The 19,769-nt window shown below is 44.9% G+C and overlaps 2 protein-coding genes across 3 annotated transcripts in view; one reads left to right on the forward strand and one right to left on the reverse strand.

The window, feature by feature from the left end:
• Positions 1-19,769, reverse strand: part of ABCC5 (ATP binding cassette subfamily C member 5) — a 528,771-nt gene that overhangs the window by 120,689 nt on the left and 388,313 nt on the right. The gene's annotated exons all lie outside the window — the stretch shown is intronic.
• DVL3 (dishevelled segment polarity protein 3) overlaps positions 11,091-19,769 on the forward strand; it is a 51,440-nt gene continuing 42,761 nt past the window's right edge. For both annotated transcript variants that reach the window (XM_063306319.1, XM_063306320.1), the window contains exon 1: positions 11,091-11,287. In XM_063306319.1, the coding sequence (XP_063162389.1) occupies positions 11,121-11,287 (167 nt within the window). In that variant the 5' untranslated portion in view covers positions 11,091-11,120. The remainder of the gene's footprint in view (positions 11,288-19,769) is intronic.

Consider the following 19,769-nt stretch of genomic DNA (forward strand, 5'->3'; position numbering starts at 1 on the left):
TGTCTCTTCTCTAATACGTTGGGATCTGAATCAAAGGGCTTACATTAGAGCCAGTGCTAGAAGGAGCTTGACAGCACCTCAGGCTTAAAAACCCTTTGCAGCGAGTCAGTTCGGAATCTGCAAGTGCTGTTTCATTGGTGTGTATGTGTGTAAAGCCTTTTGCGGTTCTTACAATACTTGTGTTCTGCGTTTCCTTGCTTGAATTGCATGCAGCGTTGGAGTGACCTAACTGCACACTTTCTCATTTAAGATCTAGTACAAATTGTTTCAAAATGATGGGAACTCACACGCTGCTTTTCATCTAATTGATTTGTCCACCCCACGTTTTCCTAGGTCGTTTTCTTCTGCTTTGTAACCTTGGCAGTAAGTATCGAGAAACAGCACTGGGCATTTGAAAGAGCCCCAGATAAGAATTATCATCTTGGTAAGGGTTGACTGTTAAAGTAGACTCCACCAGATTTAAGGCTTTCTTTTTACTCTTTTATTTCAGTGGGCTTCAGAGTGACCATTCCTAAATCCACAGCCAACCCTACAAGCCCCAGTACCCCTAAAGCCAAAACTTAAAGCTACAACTTACCATTGTACCCAAACAAGAGTTGGTATTGCTATTTGATAAGGCTGACAATTATTAACACTATAATCCAACGCAGTTTTGCATGGAATGTGTGTAAATGTGATCGGAAAGATAGTTGTGGAGTTAAACTAGGACTAAAATCCCTGTGGTTAGCAGTGGACTTTGGAGGAGGGGACAAAAAAGGTGTTCTCCGTTTGCCTCTTTCGATTAACATGGTTTCACTTTAGTGGACACAACTTCATTAGACTGAGTAGCAAATGGCAGTGAGTAAAATATGCAAAACATTTAGAATAGCCACCTCTGCATCTCTGGATGTGCAAAACCTTCAAATCCAAACAAAAGGATTTTTAGTAATTGTATGTAAAGCTTATGTAAGGAGAAAGGCAAGGCATAAACCTAATGCATAATCCATCACTCACGTGTTAGAAGAAGATACAGAAGAATGTTTACAGGAATCCCAACTGAGATACAAGGAGGGATAAAGACTGGAGTAGAATGAAGCATGCACAGCCACTGGTGCTGCTCTCTCTGTCCTCAAACCCAAACCAACTGACTGAAGTTGCTCATTGTTCCTTTGCCTGGCAATGGATTGTTGTCAGGCGGTGACTGAGTCATGCAGCCATAACTGAGAATAACTTTTGTGTATGTATTTAAACACCAGCAATAACATGCATTTTTTTGACCATAAAGACTAAAATATTTATTTTAAGTAGGCATTATGGAGAGCAGTGTATTCCAGCAGATGCATGAAGTGGGTATTGAAGAGTTTAGAAATTAAATACCGATGTGGAGGGAAAGAAGGTGCAGTATCTGTTGAGTTAGGGCTCACTGACTCCTCCTGACTATGGTCAAATGCCCTCCATCTGGATCTCTTCTTGGTGACAATCTACAGCTCTTCCAGGGACTTTTTCAGTGATATCCCTAATCCTTCCACCCACCTTTTCCATTGTCTTTCATCTATCTCAGTGTTTTTCAAACTTGGCAACTTTAAGGTGTGTGGACTTCAACTCCCAGAATTTCCAGCATGTGGGCTGGAGAATTCTGGGAGTTGAAGTCCACACACCTTAAAGTTGCCAAGTTTGAAAAACACTGATATCTTGTCCATTGTCCTCTGTTTTGCTCAGCCTTACTAAGCATAATCGTTTTTTCTACACTACAATCTGCTTGCATCACATGCTCAAATTTTATTTATTTATATTTCAACATTGCCACCCATCTCTCTCACTCATCAGTTGACAATAAAACTACATGAGCTTCTTGTTGATTTTTGCTTCAAAAGAACAGTCAACCTTGATTTGATCCAGGACTGATTGATATTACTTGCAGTCCATAGTGGTTTTACTAAGTATCTCCAATCTCCAATTCAGCTTCTAAATATCTCAACTTTTTTTGACATCCAGCTCTCACATCCACTGGGGGAAACCACTACTTTATCTATTTAGATCTCTGTTGCGATAGAAATACCATTCATGATTTTGTCTAAGTTTGTTATTGCCTTCCTAAGATGAATCTTTACTTCTCCAACGCATTCTCCTTGTCTTTAAAATATTTAACATTACCCCAGATTGTTTACTGTCCATTTCTACTTTCCCAGTGGGCGTTCTATGTCTTTTTTACTTCCATCCAGCAAAGTGGTGTTGCCTGCATATCTTAAATTGTTTGTCTTCTAAACTCTGATTTTGATTCCAGTTGGCAGGTTTTCTAATCCTGATGCTATATTCACTGAACAGAACAAACATACGGTATACGGAGATAATATTCCGTCTGGTTTCCCTCACTCGCTTATGCTAAACGCTTTGTTTCTCCTAGCGCGGTTCTTACAGTAGCCTCCTGTTCCTTGTAAAGATTCCTCAGAAGCATAACCAGATGTTCTGGCACTCCACGTATGTATGCGTGTATGTACGTATATCCCACACCTTGGCATGATTTACACACTCAAGGGTCTTGATGTAAGAAGTTGAAGATAAACTTCCTTAAATGTTTCTCCGTTATCCATCTTACTTTAGCTATCTGAGTACCCATCATCCTTTAACGTTATCTGATCTTAATGCCCCTCTGCTTTTTCTGCCTGACCATGTAATGTTTCTCTTTAAATATGGTCCTATTCTGTTTTGTAGGCACAACGTTGCTTGTGTGAGAAATTAGTGCAATGATTTGCTAATTTACATGCTTTCCTTCATCTCCTTTCCTTGGAGTAAAGTTGAAAGAAGTGCTTCAGAACTTGGAGGAACTCAGCGCCTCTCTGATATTTATCAACACAGCTGTACGTTTTCCTATGATTTCTCTGATCCTTTATATATCTCATTTTCCTTGTTTTTCTCTATTTGTTGACATTCTTGATTGAGATACCTTCCCTTGTCCTTACTTCCTATGTGCTGAAAGTCTGCATTAAATAACAGGGCATCCTTATTGCCCAATGCTCTCAGCCTGTCTTTTCCCAGCTATCTTAACAGCTTCTCTGGAAGCCACTTGGCTCTTTTTTTTTTCCATACTGATTTCCATAATGTCTCTTATTTCTTAGATCTTCTCATGGCTCCACAGGTTCTCTCACATACTGTATATTAAGTGTGCTGAATATGTTCCTTTCATTTATCTGATACTCTGACTGTAGGTCCTCCAGGTCAAATCTTGCTAGCACACCTACTCTCTTTAATTTTCTCTCTGCCACCAATAATTCAAGCTACAGTTCATATCCAGCAGGGTCCTGGCTGTCTGGATTGGACTTTTCCATCTTCCATTTGTTACTGTGTTGACAATGTGATCATTCCGGTGACATCCAGGCAGAGAGACTGCATTTATGTTTCTTGAAGCAGATACTGGAAATGAACATAGAATTATCTTCACAAAACTCTTACTAACCTATCTAACGTATTATTGCATTAGCCCATTCCGAGTCTTCCTATAATTCCATATTCCTCCATTTCTCCGATCCATTCTAGACTCATCCCCTCTTGCATTTTCTTGCAGCATTTCTTAATGTCTTCCATCATGTTATCTGTAACGGGGACACTTTTATAACGTGGATGTTCAATGAACATCCTCTAATTCAGAGTATCCACTAATTCTAACAGACACAATCCTATTGTTATAGCAAAGCACATACATACAATGTCCTATTTATTTATTTATTTGGCTCCCCAACATGCAAAGGATGGCATACAAATAGTTAGGAATGTAAAAAACAAAGGAACCAAAAAGCAAAAAACAAAACTGAATAAACAAGGACAACCTCCGCGTATTCCATTCACTTTCTTTCTATTTGGGGTGGGGTCATCCCATGCTCTGCCCAATGCTCAGGGAAAAGCCAGGTTTTCAGGGCCTTAGGGAAGGGTTAGGACCAACTGAACCTCAGACAGAATTTTGTTCTGTAGGCCGGGCATTGCAACAGAAAAGGCACGATTTCCTAGGTCCTACCGGCTGACAATTGTTTCATAGAAGGGATCTGAAGCTTGCCCAACCTGCCAAATCTCACAGGACGGGTAGAGAGATTTGGAGATAGATGGTCCTGCAAGTAACCCAACCCTGTGCCAGCAAGGGCTTTAGAGGTAATAACCAAATTACACCCAGAAGCCTATATGGAGCTAGTGCAGCTTGCAAAGTACTGGTGCTACATGAACACATCATGGTGCACTCATAACTCTGTGCTGCTGCCTTCTGGACCAACTGCAACCTCTGGGTGGTCTTCAAGGGTAGCCCCATGTAAAGCGCATTGCCGTAGTCCAAACAAGAGGTGACTAAGGCATGAGCAGGGCCTCCCAACCCAGGAATGGGGTGTTAACTGGTGCACAAAACAGATTTATGCAACAGTCCTGGTCATGGCTGTCCCTTGCCTCCAAGGCTCGCTGTTTCAGGGGAACTGAACACTGATTTGCACTTTTGCTATCTTGTATGTTTTGGTGGGTTCTTTTCCCAAAGTCCCAGGGAATGTTTTTTTTTTTTTCTCTTAACACTAGTCTTGTTAAAAGATCCTGATTTTATTGAAGGGATCCTAGCCCTTTTTTTTTTGCAGGTGGGGGGGGGTGTCAGCTGAATCTGTGTGCTCATCTCCAAAGTCATCCTTTCTTCAGAAGGGCCTGTAATTTTCCAGGCTCTGATTGTATATTCTAGGACACCAAGAAATTCCTCTTTAAGGAATTCCTGATGTGTGGCTGCGGTTTCTTTGTATGGCATGTTCTTTTTTCCCCCTCTGCTTTGGAGCTTTGCTTTGCAGAAATACAGCCATGCCACACATCATCTTACCTACGGCGTTCCATTTGCACGTACAGAAATTTCCTGATTCTTTGTGCTTTTAAGATCCAGGATGAGCGAACTGTTCTTTAACCTTTTATTTCCTAGGATTTTTTTTTTTTTTACGGGAACTGACAAGAAGTTGATTAGTTTCTCTACCCAAAGTGGAGCATATGGCATTCCTCTTCTCCAAACTTATCGCAGGCTTTAAAAACCCTGTGATTTTGTTTTTGTAAGGAGATGGTGTTCAATTTTTTTAAAAAATAGACATCAGCCAAACATTTGGGAATTCTGTGGCTTTACGTGGGAACTGTGCATAATTGTTTCCCTATCCAAAGAATGTTGCCACATGAAGGCTAAGTTAGAGCCATTTTTTCTTGGTGATCTGCCTTTCTAGCAAAGAACACATTTCGTTGGAAATGTATTTGATTCTTTTGATTCTTTCCTCATCCCTGGAAATCATACAGTCTCATAGCAGCTTCTCCTCACTCTCATTCTCCTTCTTTTGATGGATTTAAAACATAGTTTGAATCCAAACAGAAATGTCCAGAAACCTCTGACACAACTTGCTGAAAGTAGTGAGTAAACTAGTGAGTGGTAATCTTGATATTATCTCTTGCTACAAGATTGGGACTGCAGGAATCTGGACGGTGAGGGGGTGACAGCAAAGGGAACCGGAAAAAGTGCATACAGTAATTTTTAGTTGTCTTCTGTTGGATGTCTGGAGTTTTGGAGCCCAGCTTGGATACCTCCCCCTCCCCCCCCCCCCCGCCCACAACTTCACAGGAATTACTTCTGCTTGAAATCTTTTGCTAAAATAAAACTCTGTAAGGCAGCCTTTCTCAAATTTTTGACCCTGGAGGAACCCTTGAAATATTTTCAGGCCCCGGGGAACCCCTGCGCATTCAGGCTCAAATATAGGCCAGACATTACACAATTATTACATTAGTTTCATGTGTAGGCCTGTATATACGCATTAACAGTGTTCTTAAACTACAAATAAAGAAGGAAACCTATCTAATGTGATGTTGCCCAAATTTGAAATAATTTTTTTAATAAATTGTGATCTCCCAGGGAACCCCCCGTGACCTCTCATGGAACCCGAGGGTGCCACAGAACCCTGGCTGAGAAACCCCGATATAAGGAGATGTGGCTGAAGTGCTTACTGGAAGATTTCTTTTTTCACTGTTGTTGATTTCAGTATATTTTCATCTTTTACTTTAGCCTCAAGTATTTCAGCTGAGGTTTTGCTGTGTGTTGCTTCTGGGTGATTCATTTGTTTTCTTGCTTCATGTTGGACAACTTGCTGTGGTTATTTTGTTTATAAACCAGCAACTTAGAATCTTTGAAATCCTACACTGGAAAAGAATTGGCACAGTTGCAATGCAAAGCTGTTGTGTGGATTGAGCTGTATAACAATATACAAAACATACCATAACAATTGGGTAAGTATTATGCGCTAAAACAACAGAAAGATGTGATAGAGTAGATTTTATTGGAGTACTGGGCTTGGATGGAGGAGAGCAGAGTTTAGACCTTTGCTGCTGGTTATCTCAAGTTGTGAAGATAAAATGAGGGCATTGCCCCTCCCCATTTTCCATACCAAAATCCTTAAAATGGGGTGATTTATAGCTCACAATTATTAAATGTTGGGTCTGAGGCAAAATATTTTTTATGCAGAATTATCTTAATAAATAGAATACAAAGTTGAAGGTGTCCTCAGTTCCTATACAATGTATCATGATTTGAGCTCCTGAATGAAATTGATTATGTGCCATCAAGTAGATGTTGACTCTTAATGACCACATAGTTTTTCCTTATGATAATCTGTCCCCAAGCTGGTCCTTCAGGTCTTCCAACAGTGCCCCCATCGTCTCTGTAACTGAGTCCATCCACCTTGCAGCTGGTTGTCCTCTTCTCTTTCCTTCCACCTTTCCCAGCATGATACTTCTCAGAAGAAATGGGTCTTCACATAATGTGTCTGAGGTATGATAATTTGAGCCTGGTCACTTGTGCCTCTTGTGAGAACTCTGGTTGATTTGTTCAATGATACATTGGTTTGTTTTCTTGGCTGTCCATGGTATTCTCAGGCGTCTTCTCTAACACCACATTTCAAAAGTGTCAATGCTCTTCCTATCCTGCTTCTTCAAACTCTTTCACCTCTATGGAGTATCACAGGGAATACCATGGCTTGCATGATTCTGATCTTTGTAGGTACAGACACATCAGAACATCTGAATATCTTCCAAGGCCGCCTTGGCTACACTACTGAGTGCTAGCGTGTGGCGTATTTCTTGGCTGCTGCTTCCTTTTCTATTGACCTAAATGAAAGGTAAGCTGTAGATATAACTATTGTTGTTTATTCATTCGGTTGTTTCTGACTCTTCATGACTTCATGGACAAGCCCACGCCAGAGCTTCCTGTCGGTCATCACCACCCCCAGCTACCCCAAGGATGAGTCCGTCACCTCTAGAATATCATCCATCCACCTTGCCCTTGGTCGGCCCCTCTTCCTTTTGCCTTCCACTCTCCCTAGCATCAGCATCTTCTCCAGGGTGTCCTGTCTTCTCATTATGTGGCCAAAGTATTTCAGTTTTGCCTTTAATATCATTCCCTCAAGTGAGCAGTCTGGCTTTATTTCCTGGTTTGATCTTCTTGCAGTCCAAGGCACTCTCACAATTTTCCTCCAATACCACAGTTCCAAAGCATGTATCTACCTTCTCTCAGCCTTCCTTAAGGTCCAGCCCTCACAGCTGTACGTTACTACTGGGAACACCATTGCTTTAACTATGCGGACCTTTGTTGTCAGTGTGATGTCTCTGCTCTTAACTATTTTTCAAGATTTGTCATTGCTCTTCTCCCAAGGATTAAACGTCTTCTGATTGCCTGGCTGCTGTCAGCATCTGCAGTAATCTTTGCACTTAGAAATACAAAGTCTTTCACTGCCTCTACGTTTTCTTCCTCTATTTGCCAGTTATCAATCAAGCTGGTTGCCATAATCTTGGTTTTTTTGAGGTTTAGCTGCAAGCCAGCTTTTGCACTTTCTTCTTTCACCTTCATCATAAGGCTCCTCAGTTCCTCTTCGCTTTCAGCCATCAAAGTGGTATCATCTGCATATCTGAGATTGTTAATGTTTCTTCCAGAGATTTTAACCGCAGGCTTGCATTCCTCAAGCCCAGCACATCGCACGATGTGTTCTGCATACAAGTTAAATAGGTAGGGTAAGAGTATACAACCCTGCTATACTCCTTTCCCAATCTTAAACCAGTCTGTTTTTCCATGGTCTGTTCTTACCGTTGCTACTTGGTCATTATACAGATTCCTCAGGAGGCAGACAAGATGACTTGGTATCCCCATACCACTAAGAACTTGCCACAATTTGTTATGGTCCACACAGTCAAAGGCTTTAGAATAGTCAATAAAACAGAAATAGATGTTTTTCTGAAACTCCCTGGCTTCTTCCATTGTCCAGCGGATATTGGCAATTTGGTCCCGAGTTCCTCTGCCTTTTCTAAACCCAGCTTGTACATCTGGCAGTTCTTGCTCCATGAATTGCTGAAGTCTACCCTGCAGGATCTTGAGCATTACCTTACTGGTATGTGAAATGAGTGCCACCGTTCGATAGTTTGAACATTCTTTAGTGTTTCCCTTTTTTGGTATGGGGATGTAAGTTGATTTTTTCCAGTCTGATGGCCATTCTTGTGCATTTCACTTAGATTTTCAAGTTTTGAAAGAATTTCAAGTTTTCCTTGGTTCGTTCTTATCACTCTGCAAGTGTCTTTGTACAACAAGGATCTGCTCTTTTAATACTGGCACCGTGACCAGACTTCCATGCAGCGTTGATCTGACCACTGTGTCACCTCCAGTTTGACAAGACTCCAGCAGTTAGGTTAGAATGACGGATGGCAAGAGGAGACGTGACCAGAAATCTAGTCTATAAAAGACCAGTAGAAATCTGCTGGGCCTACCAAGCAAGGAAAGCCCTTCCACACAGCACGTCCCGTGTTTCCAACCATTTTATGCTTTACAAGGAATGGCTGAATGAAATCAACAAGCCCATTCAATAACCGTTTATTCCAGTCATGGGTTCCTGCAACATATGAACCAGGTCATTACTACAGGAAGAGTGTGGCGGTGTCCCTCCCTGCCCAACCAGAAAGCAGAGGGGAGGCAATGCCCCCCAGCTTCACTAACCTCCAGGCATGGGTGTGGTGTGAAGATAAATACCAGGGAGAGTGGTGGACCAGCTCTACTCCCTGGAGCTCAGAGGAAGTTGGAAATGCAAAGGTGCAAAAACAGGCAACTTAAGTGATTAGGGCAGGCCTTCCCAAGCTTTGTCCAGTACCCAAAACCGCTTATCAGAAAGTCCTTTGTACCCAATGTAGGTAAAACACTTTAAGTCAGTTTAATGGGTTTGTGTGTCATTATCCAAAGAAAAACCACTTTTACCCAATTTGGGGTAACTTAGCCAGGTTTGATGGAAAAAGCCAGGGAGTTTCAGAAAAACATCTATTTCTGTTTTGTTGACTATTCTAAAGCCTTTGACTGTGTGACCATAACAAATTGTGGCAAGTTCTTAGTGGTATGGGGATACCAAGTCATCTTGTCTGCCTCCTGAAGAATCTGTATGACGACCAAGTAGCAACAGTAAGAACAGACCACGGAACAACGGACTGGTTTAAGATTGGGAAAGGAGTACGGCAGGGCTGTATCCTCTCACCCTACCTATTCAACTTGTATGCAGAACACATCATGCGACATGCTGGGCTTGAGGAATCCAAGGCTGGAGTTAAAATCGCTGGAAGAAACATCAACAATCTCAGATATGCAGATGATACCACTTTGATGGCTGAAAGCAAAGAGGAACTGAGGAGCCTTATGATGAAGGTGAAAGAAGAAAGTGCAAAAGCTGGCTTGCAGCTAAACCTCAAAAAAAACCAAGATTATGGCAACCAGCCTGATTGATAACTGGCAAATAGAGGGAGAAAATGTAGAAGCAGTGAAAGACTTTGTATTTCTAGGTGCAAAGATTACTGCAGATGCTGACTGCAGTCAGGAAATCAGAAGACGCTTAATCCTTGGGAGAAGAGCAATGACAAATCTCAATCAAATAGTTAAGAGCAGAGACATCACACTGACAACAAAGGCCCGCATAGTTAAAGCAATGGTGTTCCCCGTAGTAACATATGGCTGCGAGAGCTGGACCATAAGGAAGGCTGAGAGAAGGAAGATCGATGCTTTGGAATGTGGTGTTGGAGGAAAATTCTGAGAGTGCCTTGGACTGCAAGAAGATCAAACCAGGAAATAAAGCCAGACTGCTCACTTGAGGGAATGATATTAAAGGCAACACTGAAATACTTTGGCCACATAGTGAGAACACAGGACACCCTGGAGAAGATGCTGATGCTGGGGAGAGTGGAGGGCCAAAGGAAGAGGGGCCGACCAAGGGCAAGATGGATAGATGATATTCTAGAGGTGACGGACTCGTCCCTGGGGGAGCTGGGGGTGTTGACGACTGAGAGGAAGCTCTGGCGTGGGCTGGTCCATGAAGTCACGAAGAGTCAGAAGCGACTAAACGAATAAACAACAACCCAGGTTTGGGAAGTACTGGATGGGGGGGTGGGGTGGAGCAGCTCCCAAACCGCAGTTGGGATCTTAGATTAGAATGACAGATGGCAAGAGGAGACGTGATAACCTGCCCCCCCACACCCCAAAGTTATGGCCTAGCTCAGGGTTCCTCAACCTTGGCCAGTCTAAGCTGTGCGGACTTCAACTCCCAGAATTCCCCAGCCAGCTTTGCTGGCTGGAGAATTCTGGGAGTTGAAGTCCGCACAGCTTAGAGTCGCCAAGGTTGAGGAACCCTGGCCTACATAACACAAACACACGCAGGTTTTCTCTCTCGCGCACCGCGTTAGCGATTCACCCAGCAAAACTCAACGCAGGGAGCGACCAAAGGAAAGGCGGTTTCACCCCGCGCGGGGTGAGGTGGTGGAATCGGCGGCCACCGGGACGGCCGTGAAAGGGGGCCGATCCGCGCTCCCCCCGCTGCGCAGACCCCCGCCTCCGGGGGAGGGGGAGGGCGCGGGGCAGCCCAAAGGCTCCCGCAGCAGAGCGGCGGCGCCGCATCCCGCGCGACCTCCCGGCTCCGCAGCGGCAGGAGGTCCCGGGCGCGGCGGCGCAGGCTCGCGCAGGGGCGGAGCCGGAGGAGGCGGCGCTGGGGCGGCCGGAGCTTGCGCGCTGGGGCGGGCGGCGCTGGCACCCGGTCCCAGAACAAGGGACGAGGCCGGGCGGCGCGCCGAGGCGGGCCTGCGTCGGGGCCATGGCGGCGGCGGAGACCAAGATCATCTACCACCTGGACGACCAGGAGACGCCGTACCTGGTGAAGCTGCCGCTGCCGGCCGAGCGGGTCACGCTGGGCGACTTCAAGGCGCTCCTCAACCGGCCCAACTACAAGTTCTACTTCAAGTCCATGGACGATGATTTCGGGTGAGCGGCGGCGAGCCGGGAGCGGCGGCCCCTTCCCCTTCCCCGCGGGCGGTGACGGGCGTTGGAGTCCCCCTGCGGGGCCTCCGCGCCCCCTCCTCCTCCTCCCCCCCCGCAGCCGTCGCCCCCCTCGGCTCCCCCGCGGGATTGCGGCGCCCATCCTCCCCAGCGGCCAGGCGCCGGATGGCCTGCGGCTGGCCCGCCGGCGCCGCGTCGCCCGGGCGGGATTGCGCGCTGGTTGCGCCCCTGCCTTTCGCTGCGCGGGGAGCGGGAGCACAAAGCGAGCTCGGGTCGGGGTGGCGTCCCGCGGCTGACCTAATCATGGCTGACGCGGTTAACTCAGCTGCCTGGGGTTGCCTGACTTACGGCAGCTTAACGCGGATCGGAATCACGCGACCCTGAGAGGGCAGCTTGGCTCGGGCATTAATGGTTTGGGGGAACCCTGCCGTGCAGGAAAAACCCCAGATTCGCCCAGCTGTTGCCTTTTTCCCGGCTTGGGGTGGGGTGGGGTACCTTCAAAGGCCGGCCTCGAGCCATCAAATGCTTCTCCAGCTCCGTCTTCTGCAAAGGAGAAGGCCCATCTCTACCCTCTTCCCGACCAGGGAAGTCAAATTCTTCTCTCCCAAAGAGGAGCAGAGGCGGGTTCCATTGCAGTTAAGCCACTTACTTTGATCGCGTGTTTATTCATCAAATTTTTATGCCACCAATTTCTTTAAGGTGTAGTGTAACAACTTCACCCATGGGGACGTTGCCCAATAGGTTTTACTTTAAGCTACCCAATCAGGCTGGGTCCATACAAGATGCACAGCCCCAGAAATCCTAACCCAGGTTAACCTGGGGCACCATGTTTTACATCATGAAAATCCCTTTTGCTGGACTGCTCATTATCTCAATTAAGATGGTTGTGTTCCTGCAGTCTGTAAACAATAGGCCATAATTTGCAGATGCAAGGTCCCAGCTTTGATTGGGGGAGAGCTTGAAACATCTCCTGCCTGTCTGAAACTTGAGAGCAGCTCCATGCTGGCTGTAGCTTCAACATTTATGAAAGACACAGACTTGTGGAAGGTTAGATGATGGTATTAACGTTTTTCTAGGTTTCTCGGCTGTGCCAGGAATGAATTAGCAACTCAACTTAAGCGGTGTGTCTCCAACACCCATTATTGCAATGAAGGATTTAAGATTTGCTCCTTCCCAACCCAGCTGCCTCCACTAAATTCTACTAAGAACTGTACTCATGATAAATTCCTAGCTTCTAAGTCTCTTCCCCAGGACTCTCAATGCTTTAGAATCTTACTAACCCTAACCTGAAGTTCGTCAAGTCCATAATTCATGTTTGGGGGTTTGAAGGAATGAAGATCTGCTCCAGATCAAGCAGCCTGGCAAATTACATGGGCTAATAGAGAAAAGATGCTCGTTTAAGATGGTGAAACTGTCAGGCAAAGGGAGATGTATTAGTGAGACAGTTGCAGTTCTGGACTCAGCTGCTGCCAAAGGGGGATTCTGGTTTGTTTTCCTGCCCTATGGAAACTAGAGGGCTTCCTTTCTCAAAGTCATCAGATTCCTGCTCTCCAAGCCTGCAGTACTGTACAGTTGTCTGGTGACAGATCTTCAGAGCAGCAAGGTGGTCCTTTTGCAAACAAATAATCCAAATGATGAATGTAGTGAATGTAGATTGTTTTTGGCTGCTGTCCTGGGATCCTGTTGGAAATCTGTGGGAAATTCTGGGAGGACAGGAGAGTTTGAAGGCCAAATTTGAAATCTTTCAGAAAGATGGTGGAATGATTAGTCTTTGATCAGTCAGGGTCTGGACAGGATCCTGCCAAAGACTCAGATTTCTTGTCCCCTCCTTCCTTCACTGCTGTAACTGCCTGGCTGGAAAATAGTTTTCATGGAACTAAATATCTTCTGAACAAATGGTTTCCTAAAATAGCCCTTTTGTCTTTGCTAGTTCAGGGTTCAGCTGGTGTGGTAGAGTCAGCCTAGTAAGTGTTAATGCCAGGGGTGGACAAGGAGGCCCCTCTCCCTGACTCCACGCACAGTGCTTCATTGGGCTGCCAGTTTACTGGAGATGGTAGCATCTTCCAGCCAATTAAAGGCAGAAGACCAGTTTAGATAGCATAGAACCTACAATTCCGTCTTCTTGAAAACATGGGCTGTCTGAGTCAGTTGTCTCACTCCAGGGCATCGGGAAAATAAAAGCTGGCCTGAAGACCAGGCTGACCTTAGGTACCTTCTCTGGGGGATCAAGGGTATTGGTGATCTCTTGCTTCTGGCTGGCTTTCTGGCCCTCCATAAAGGCCACCCAACCTGGAATCCACTTTGCAGTTTTTATGAATGGATCTGGTCTGAATAATTTTAAGACTGTGTTTTTTTCTTTTTAACTATTTTAAGGCTTAACCTTTTTCCCACTTTTTTTCAACATGTAACAAGCTGATGCATGGTGTTCTGATGACTGAAAGCTGCCTTAGGTGGTATACATAGTGCTCCCTCCTATTTTTCCCCACAACAACCCTGTGAGGAAGGTTAGACTGAAAGGGAATGACTGGCGGAGAGCTTCTGTAGCTCAGGGTGGACTCGAATCTGTCTCTCCCTCGTGCCAGTCCAGTACCATTGTGGCTCTTACGTTGTGTATTAGGACAACAAAAACACTGAAGATATAAAAGGAATGATTTAAAAAACGGTAGTATAGAACTGTAATTTGGAAGTATGTAGGGATGATTAAAATCATTGTGCTCCTCAAGATCGCAGACGTCTCTAGGTGGTCATGCAAACCTGAAATCTCTTCTTTTTATGATGCGAGAAGCTTTATTTGACATACCTACCAATTTTCAGTGAGGTTTCTGGCATGATTCCCAAGATATTTTCCCAGGTAATCATACCTAGTTTAAGCCATATCTGTTTGCAGTGTATGAATGAAGTTTGTTCGGATGGCCAATCTCACCCCCCCCCACTGCTATGCTAGTTTACACTTATTATCTCAGTATGTATCTGCTTTAGGCCTAATCTCATTTTCCATGACCTTGGGTCAGTCACTGTCTCTCAGCCCAACTCACCTCACAGAGTTGTTGTGGGGAAAATAGGAGGAAGGAGTATTAGGTATATTCGCTGCCTTGAGTTATTTATGAAAATAATAAAGGCAGGATAGAAAATAAATAAATAAATAAAAAACCGGGAATAGCCTCCCCTTGCTTTGCTAATGGGGAACACCCTGAAACCAAATGAAGCTGAAGTCTGAGATAACAGTGGAATCCTACTTCAGCCTAAGCATCTTTCCTGCTTAGGATTCACCTTCAAAATTGGCATTTTGTTGGAGTCCTCATTCTTTCTTCCTCTGTTTTTCCTCTCAGTGATGGCATCCAAAGAACCTGGAGGTTCTGGAGATGGAAGAGAGACCTTCCAATTGGTTTTGGTGAAGAGGCAGGCGACCGTTTGCCCTCCTGGTGTTTTGAATGTCTTTCTATGAGCTGTCATGGGGATCTATGTCTGTTAGCCTGGATGGCAGTGTGATTGCCTCTGAAGGCCATCTTCTAGGAGACCAGTAGGCTTCCTTGTGCCATTGTTAGCCACTGTGAGAACAGACTGCTGGACTAGATGGGCCTGGGGTCCAGTTCAGCAGGGCATTGCTTATGTTCTTATCAACTCCAGCCATCGGATCAGTGGCAAGGGATTGTGAGAGTTCCTGTTCAAAATCGCCACAGGGTTTAGACTATAGAGTGGGGGGCTTTAAGCAAGGAAGTGTTGCAGCCAAACTGTCAATTCAGCCATCAGGTTCACTATCTGCCATACAGCCATGGTTCAGGCAACGTGCTAAATGACAATATAGTTTCCTTGGTTTGGACTTTAGCAAATTGGGTTAACTCCCCCCATGGTGGTTTGCTATCCTTACTTTATGGCTTGGCCTATTGTGTGGCCCCAGCTGGTTGTGTGATTTGTTCAGCAAACCTCTGGTAAACCAACAATAGCTGAGTGTGGTTTATAAGCCAGATACCAGAGCAGGGAGGATAGCATGAGGGAGAGGGGACGACAAATGTGCCGCCCTGAATTTTGGGGAGGAAGGATGGGAGAAAAACTATGCAATAAAATAAGCAAAAAATAAATCTCTGTGGAGAGAAAATATTATTTGGCTGCATTTTATTTATTTATTTATCTATCACATTTTTATCATTGCCCATCTCCCCCCACAAGGACTTACTTTTATTTGCTAAAGTAAGCATTTTCTGGGCCCTCTCCCTTCCCACAACTGGCGTGCAGTGGGAGGCCTCTAGATAACTAGGCCTACTGCAACTCTGAGGAACGGTGGTCTTCCACCCTTTTCTACTCAGCGGTCCATCATGTTCTCTGTTACTTTTGGACTTCCAGTTCAAGCTGCCAGTTTCTCCAAAGGGCTGTATTGCAGCGGCCTCCATTTTGACTCTGGATTCTGCCTGGCCCTGACAAGAAGCCCTTGTTTGCTCTTTTGAGGGACCCCAGTGTTCTCCTCCTCTGAAGCAAACACGAACAAGACAGAGCGATGGGGCGGTGGGAGGCCTCCTCTCCCAATCCAGGCTTCTACTGACTGGAACTAGTGTGTCCCTTTCAGTTCCAAGCAAGTCCCTGTTCTCCGCCTGCAAGTGAAGTTGCAGTCCCAACTGCTAATCTGAGGATGAAGCTAGGGCCTCTTAACTATCACCCCATTTTCCTCAAAGGGGTTTGTGACTGCCTTCTGCGGGACTGGACTGGGAGCAGAACAAAGGAGACAAGGCTGGAGTTCTGTTGCTCCTTTTTGGCAGCCTTCTCTTGCACGCATGTGTGCGGGGGGGGGGGGGGGGGAGCAATGCGTTGATGTGGATAGGCCAGTCCACTGATTTATTTTCATTGTGCGATCTGTTTGAAATCAGTGCCAGAATATTTCCCTTCCTAGCAGAGACAGTTCCTAACTAAAGGGATGGATCCCTCACCTAATAAGCTGCAGCTTTTAAAACATTAGCAAGTGGCTGGTGTTATACCTCTGCCTTGTACTCTACCAGCTGTTGGTGTTCCAAACTGACATTTCATCTTGCTGATGACGGTTTGTAGGAGCTCCTTAACCGTGCCATGTTCTGGGCCAGCTCTGCTTGCTTCTGGCGCTTGGAGCGAAGGGAATGTGAGAGCAGCACTGTTTGCAAGACCTGGGTATACAATGCAAATTGTTTTCTTTACTAATTTTCCCTTGTTGCTCATTTGGCTAAGTGGCAGATCTGCCCTGCCCTGCCTGGCCTTGCCTTGCCTTGCCTTGAGCTCCAGGCACTGACATGTTGCTCCACCCATCTTTTGCCATCAGGCTCAGTCAAGAATCAAGGAAAGTTCTGTCTTCAGATTAGTTTGGCGCCTCTTGTGTCCTCTCCAAGGAATTAGCTAGGGTTTTGTGCAGGACTATTATGATACTACCCCAATTCTTCAAAACAGCCTTTCTCAACCTTTCAACCTTGGAGGAACCCTGGAAATATTTTTCAGGCCTCAGGGAACCCCTGCGCATTCAGGCTCAAATAGAGGCCAGAAGTCACAAAATTAGTATATTCGTTTCATGGGTGGGCCTGTATATTTGCACTAACAGTGTTCTTAAACTAACAATAAAGAATGAAACTTACCTCTTTAATGTGAAGTTGCCCGAATTTGAAATAATTCTTTAAATAAATTGTGATCTCCCAGGGAACCCCTAGTGACCTCTCGCGGAACCCGAGGGTGCCACAGAACCCTGGTTGAGAAACCCTGCTTTTAAGCCTTCATTGCTTAGATCTCCAACTGAAATACCCTATAGGTCACACCCATACTTATCTTTGGGGACCTTTGCATCTCTTCTCTGCCATCTTGCCCCTTAATTGGGATTGTAGGGTGAGAGCGCCATCGGACAAGGGCTGGTTGTTTTGCTTAAGAAATGGCTGGGTCCTTTAGCACAGTATAAATCATTACTGTACTTTTTTCATTCTGAGTAACTACTTGGCAGGAGTTATCTCATTAATTTAACTTAAAGAAACCTGTAGATCAGCCTTCCCCAGTCTGGTGCCTTACAGATGTGTTGATGCTAAAACCATTATCCTCAGCCAGCATAATCCAAAGAAATGCTGGCTAAGGGATTGAATGGTATGTGGCTGGGAAAAGGCTGCTGTAGACCAAGGTAGGCTATCTTTTTGGTGGCCAGAGTTAGCATTTTGCGGGAGCCCAAGGATGGTAGTGATGTCAAGTGACCAGGGCCATGTTCTCTTTTCTTCCTGGGGTTAAGGGGAGAAATTAAAGATTTCTTTAAAAAAAACCTTTTAATTGCTCAGCTGGTTGGTAGCACCTAGACAGCCTTGGCTGACCTTTTGGGCTTTGATGATTAAATAAATAAAATTATATATATAAAAAAAGAAAATTGGAAAATGTAGTAAGGTTGGACCTGGCTGAGTCCTTGAACGGGAGACCTTCCTAGTATAGGGTTGTGGGCTATTCTGGGAAGTAAAAAAAAAAAAAAATCCCAGAAGAAAGCAATGGAAAACCAATTCTGTACTGTTTTCAAGTACATTTCATGGAGTGTAAGTCTGTGAAGTCATCAGGAGCTGAGCTCAGCTCAGAAGAGACTTGATTTTTACTTTTCTAGATCTACTTGCAAAGACAAAGGATTGAGCCTGGGACCTTCCTCATACAGTTTTTAAATTTAATCCGTTCAATTGTGTCCGATTCTTAGAGACTGCCTGGACAAGTCCCTGCAGTTTTCTTGGCAAGGTTTTTCAGAAGTGGTTTGCCATTGCCTCTTTCCTAGGGCTGGGAGAGAGGGACTGGCCCAAGGTCACCCAGCTGGCTTTGGGCCTAAGGTGGGATTAGAACTCACGGCCTCCCGGTTTCTAGCCTGGTGCCTTAACCACTACACTAAACTGGGTCTCAACTTTTGATTAGCAGTTATTTAATTGATATGAATTTATATCATTTTGCCATAGTACTGTCCTTCCTTGGAGTGTGGCTTTTGGAAGATACACAGGCACACACACACACATATTCACACAGATGTACAGGTGTGAATTTATGTGTGTGTGTGGGGGGGAGAAATTGGCAGCCCTAGGTCAACATTGTAGGGAAGGTGGTGTTTTTGTTTGTCTATGTTTGATTTCTGTCTCCTTTTGCGTTTGGGCTGGTGGGGTTGCCTAAAATGCAGGCTCACATTTTGGGTAAGTATAGTAAGAATGAGGGAACTTTGTATGGGTAGCTTTGAGAAAAGGCAGTTGAAGGTGCACAGGATAGCACTCTTCCAGTCCCTAAAAAGGTCTCAGAGATACGTTTTGTATCATCTCAGAGTGCAAAATGGATTTAAGGGTAGATTCTGGTGGCATATTTTGAAGAACGGTAAGAACCGTTCAGCGTTGGAACCGGTGGCCCAGAGAGAAGTGGACCTCCCTTTCGTCGGTGTGTTCAGCAGAAGCCTAGCAGCTGTTTACCAGAGGTGTTTTAATTTGGGTTCCTGCACTGGACGGGGAACAGGATTCAAAAGCCTCATGGTACCTGCCAGCTCTGTGATGCTGTGATTATTATTTTTTTTTTAACACAGTGCAATAGCTGCGTTGCTCTACGGAGCATAACTACTCCTGGCAGATGTTTTTCAGAGAGTGCGCTTCCAGTGTTTCTGACATGGAGATCAGGTTAAACGTGAGGCAGTCGAGCTGCAGACAGAAGGCTCTTGACATTCTCTTTTGTGGTGTAAGAAAATGGCTGCCTTCCAGATCCGCGCGGAACCTGATAGCTGAATACAGTAATGGACATTTAGATTCCGCTTGGGAAGCCCAGGGCCTTTCTGTGTTTTACTGACACTAAGACATTTTCCAGTTCTGAAAAGAATTGTCTTCAGAATCTAGATGTTTTGGTGACTTGGGGATTGCCACCTGACTCATAAGGACTGCCAAGAGACTTACTTGCCAGATGAGGCCGACTGCATGGAAGAAGACACTGGCATGGTTTTCTGGCTTAGCTCGCCTGCCTAACTCTTAAGTTGCTTGTGAAGTTAGTTGTTTGATCTGCTGATAGATCTATAAGATAATATTTCAGATCAGGGCTAAGTGCCATTGCAAACTTCCACACCTGCTCCTATTTGTAAATTCCCACCAGGTTCTCCTTGGCATGGGATATTCATTGGATATTAAATCAGTTAGGGGGCCACTTCTAAGACCTTTCTAGTCAAGAGCTCATAATAAGAATCAGTTGTGAAAAAGCTTAACTAAGATCTTTTGGTAATGACTAAAATAATAAGCCAAGGTTTGTAGTTAGCGACAAGCCAAAATTAGAAGTGTTGTCTCAAAGTCAGCTTGAAAAGCATGGTTGATACCAGCTATAGTTTGATGTGTCATTTTGGGTACATTTTGACAAATAGTGTTTTGAGCCCATTAATTTATAGATTGGAGCACTGAGCAGAGGAGAAACCAAGTTGATCTTAACTATAAATTGATAATACCTTTATATTTGGAAGTCCAAAGCATGGTGTACAGGTAGTCGTTGCTTAACA

This window comes from Candoia aspera, chromosome 6, assembly GCF_035149785.1.
Source record: "Candoia aspera isolate rCanAsp1 chromosome 6, rCanAsp1.hap2, whole genome shotgun sequence".
Classification (NCBI taxonomy): domain Eukaryota; kingdom Metazoa; phylum Chordata; class Lepidosauria; order Squamata; family Boidae; genus Candoia; species Candoia aspera.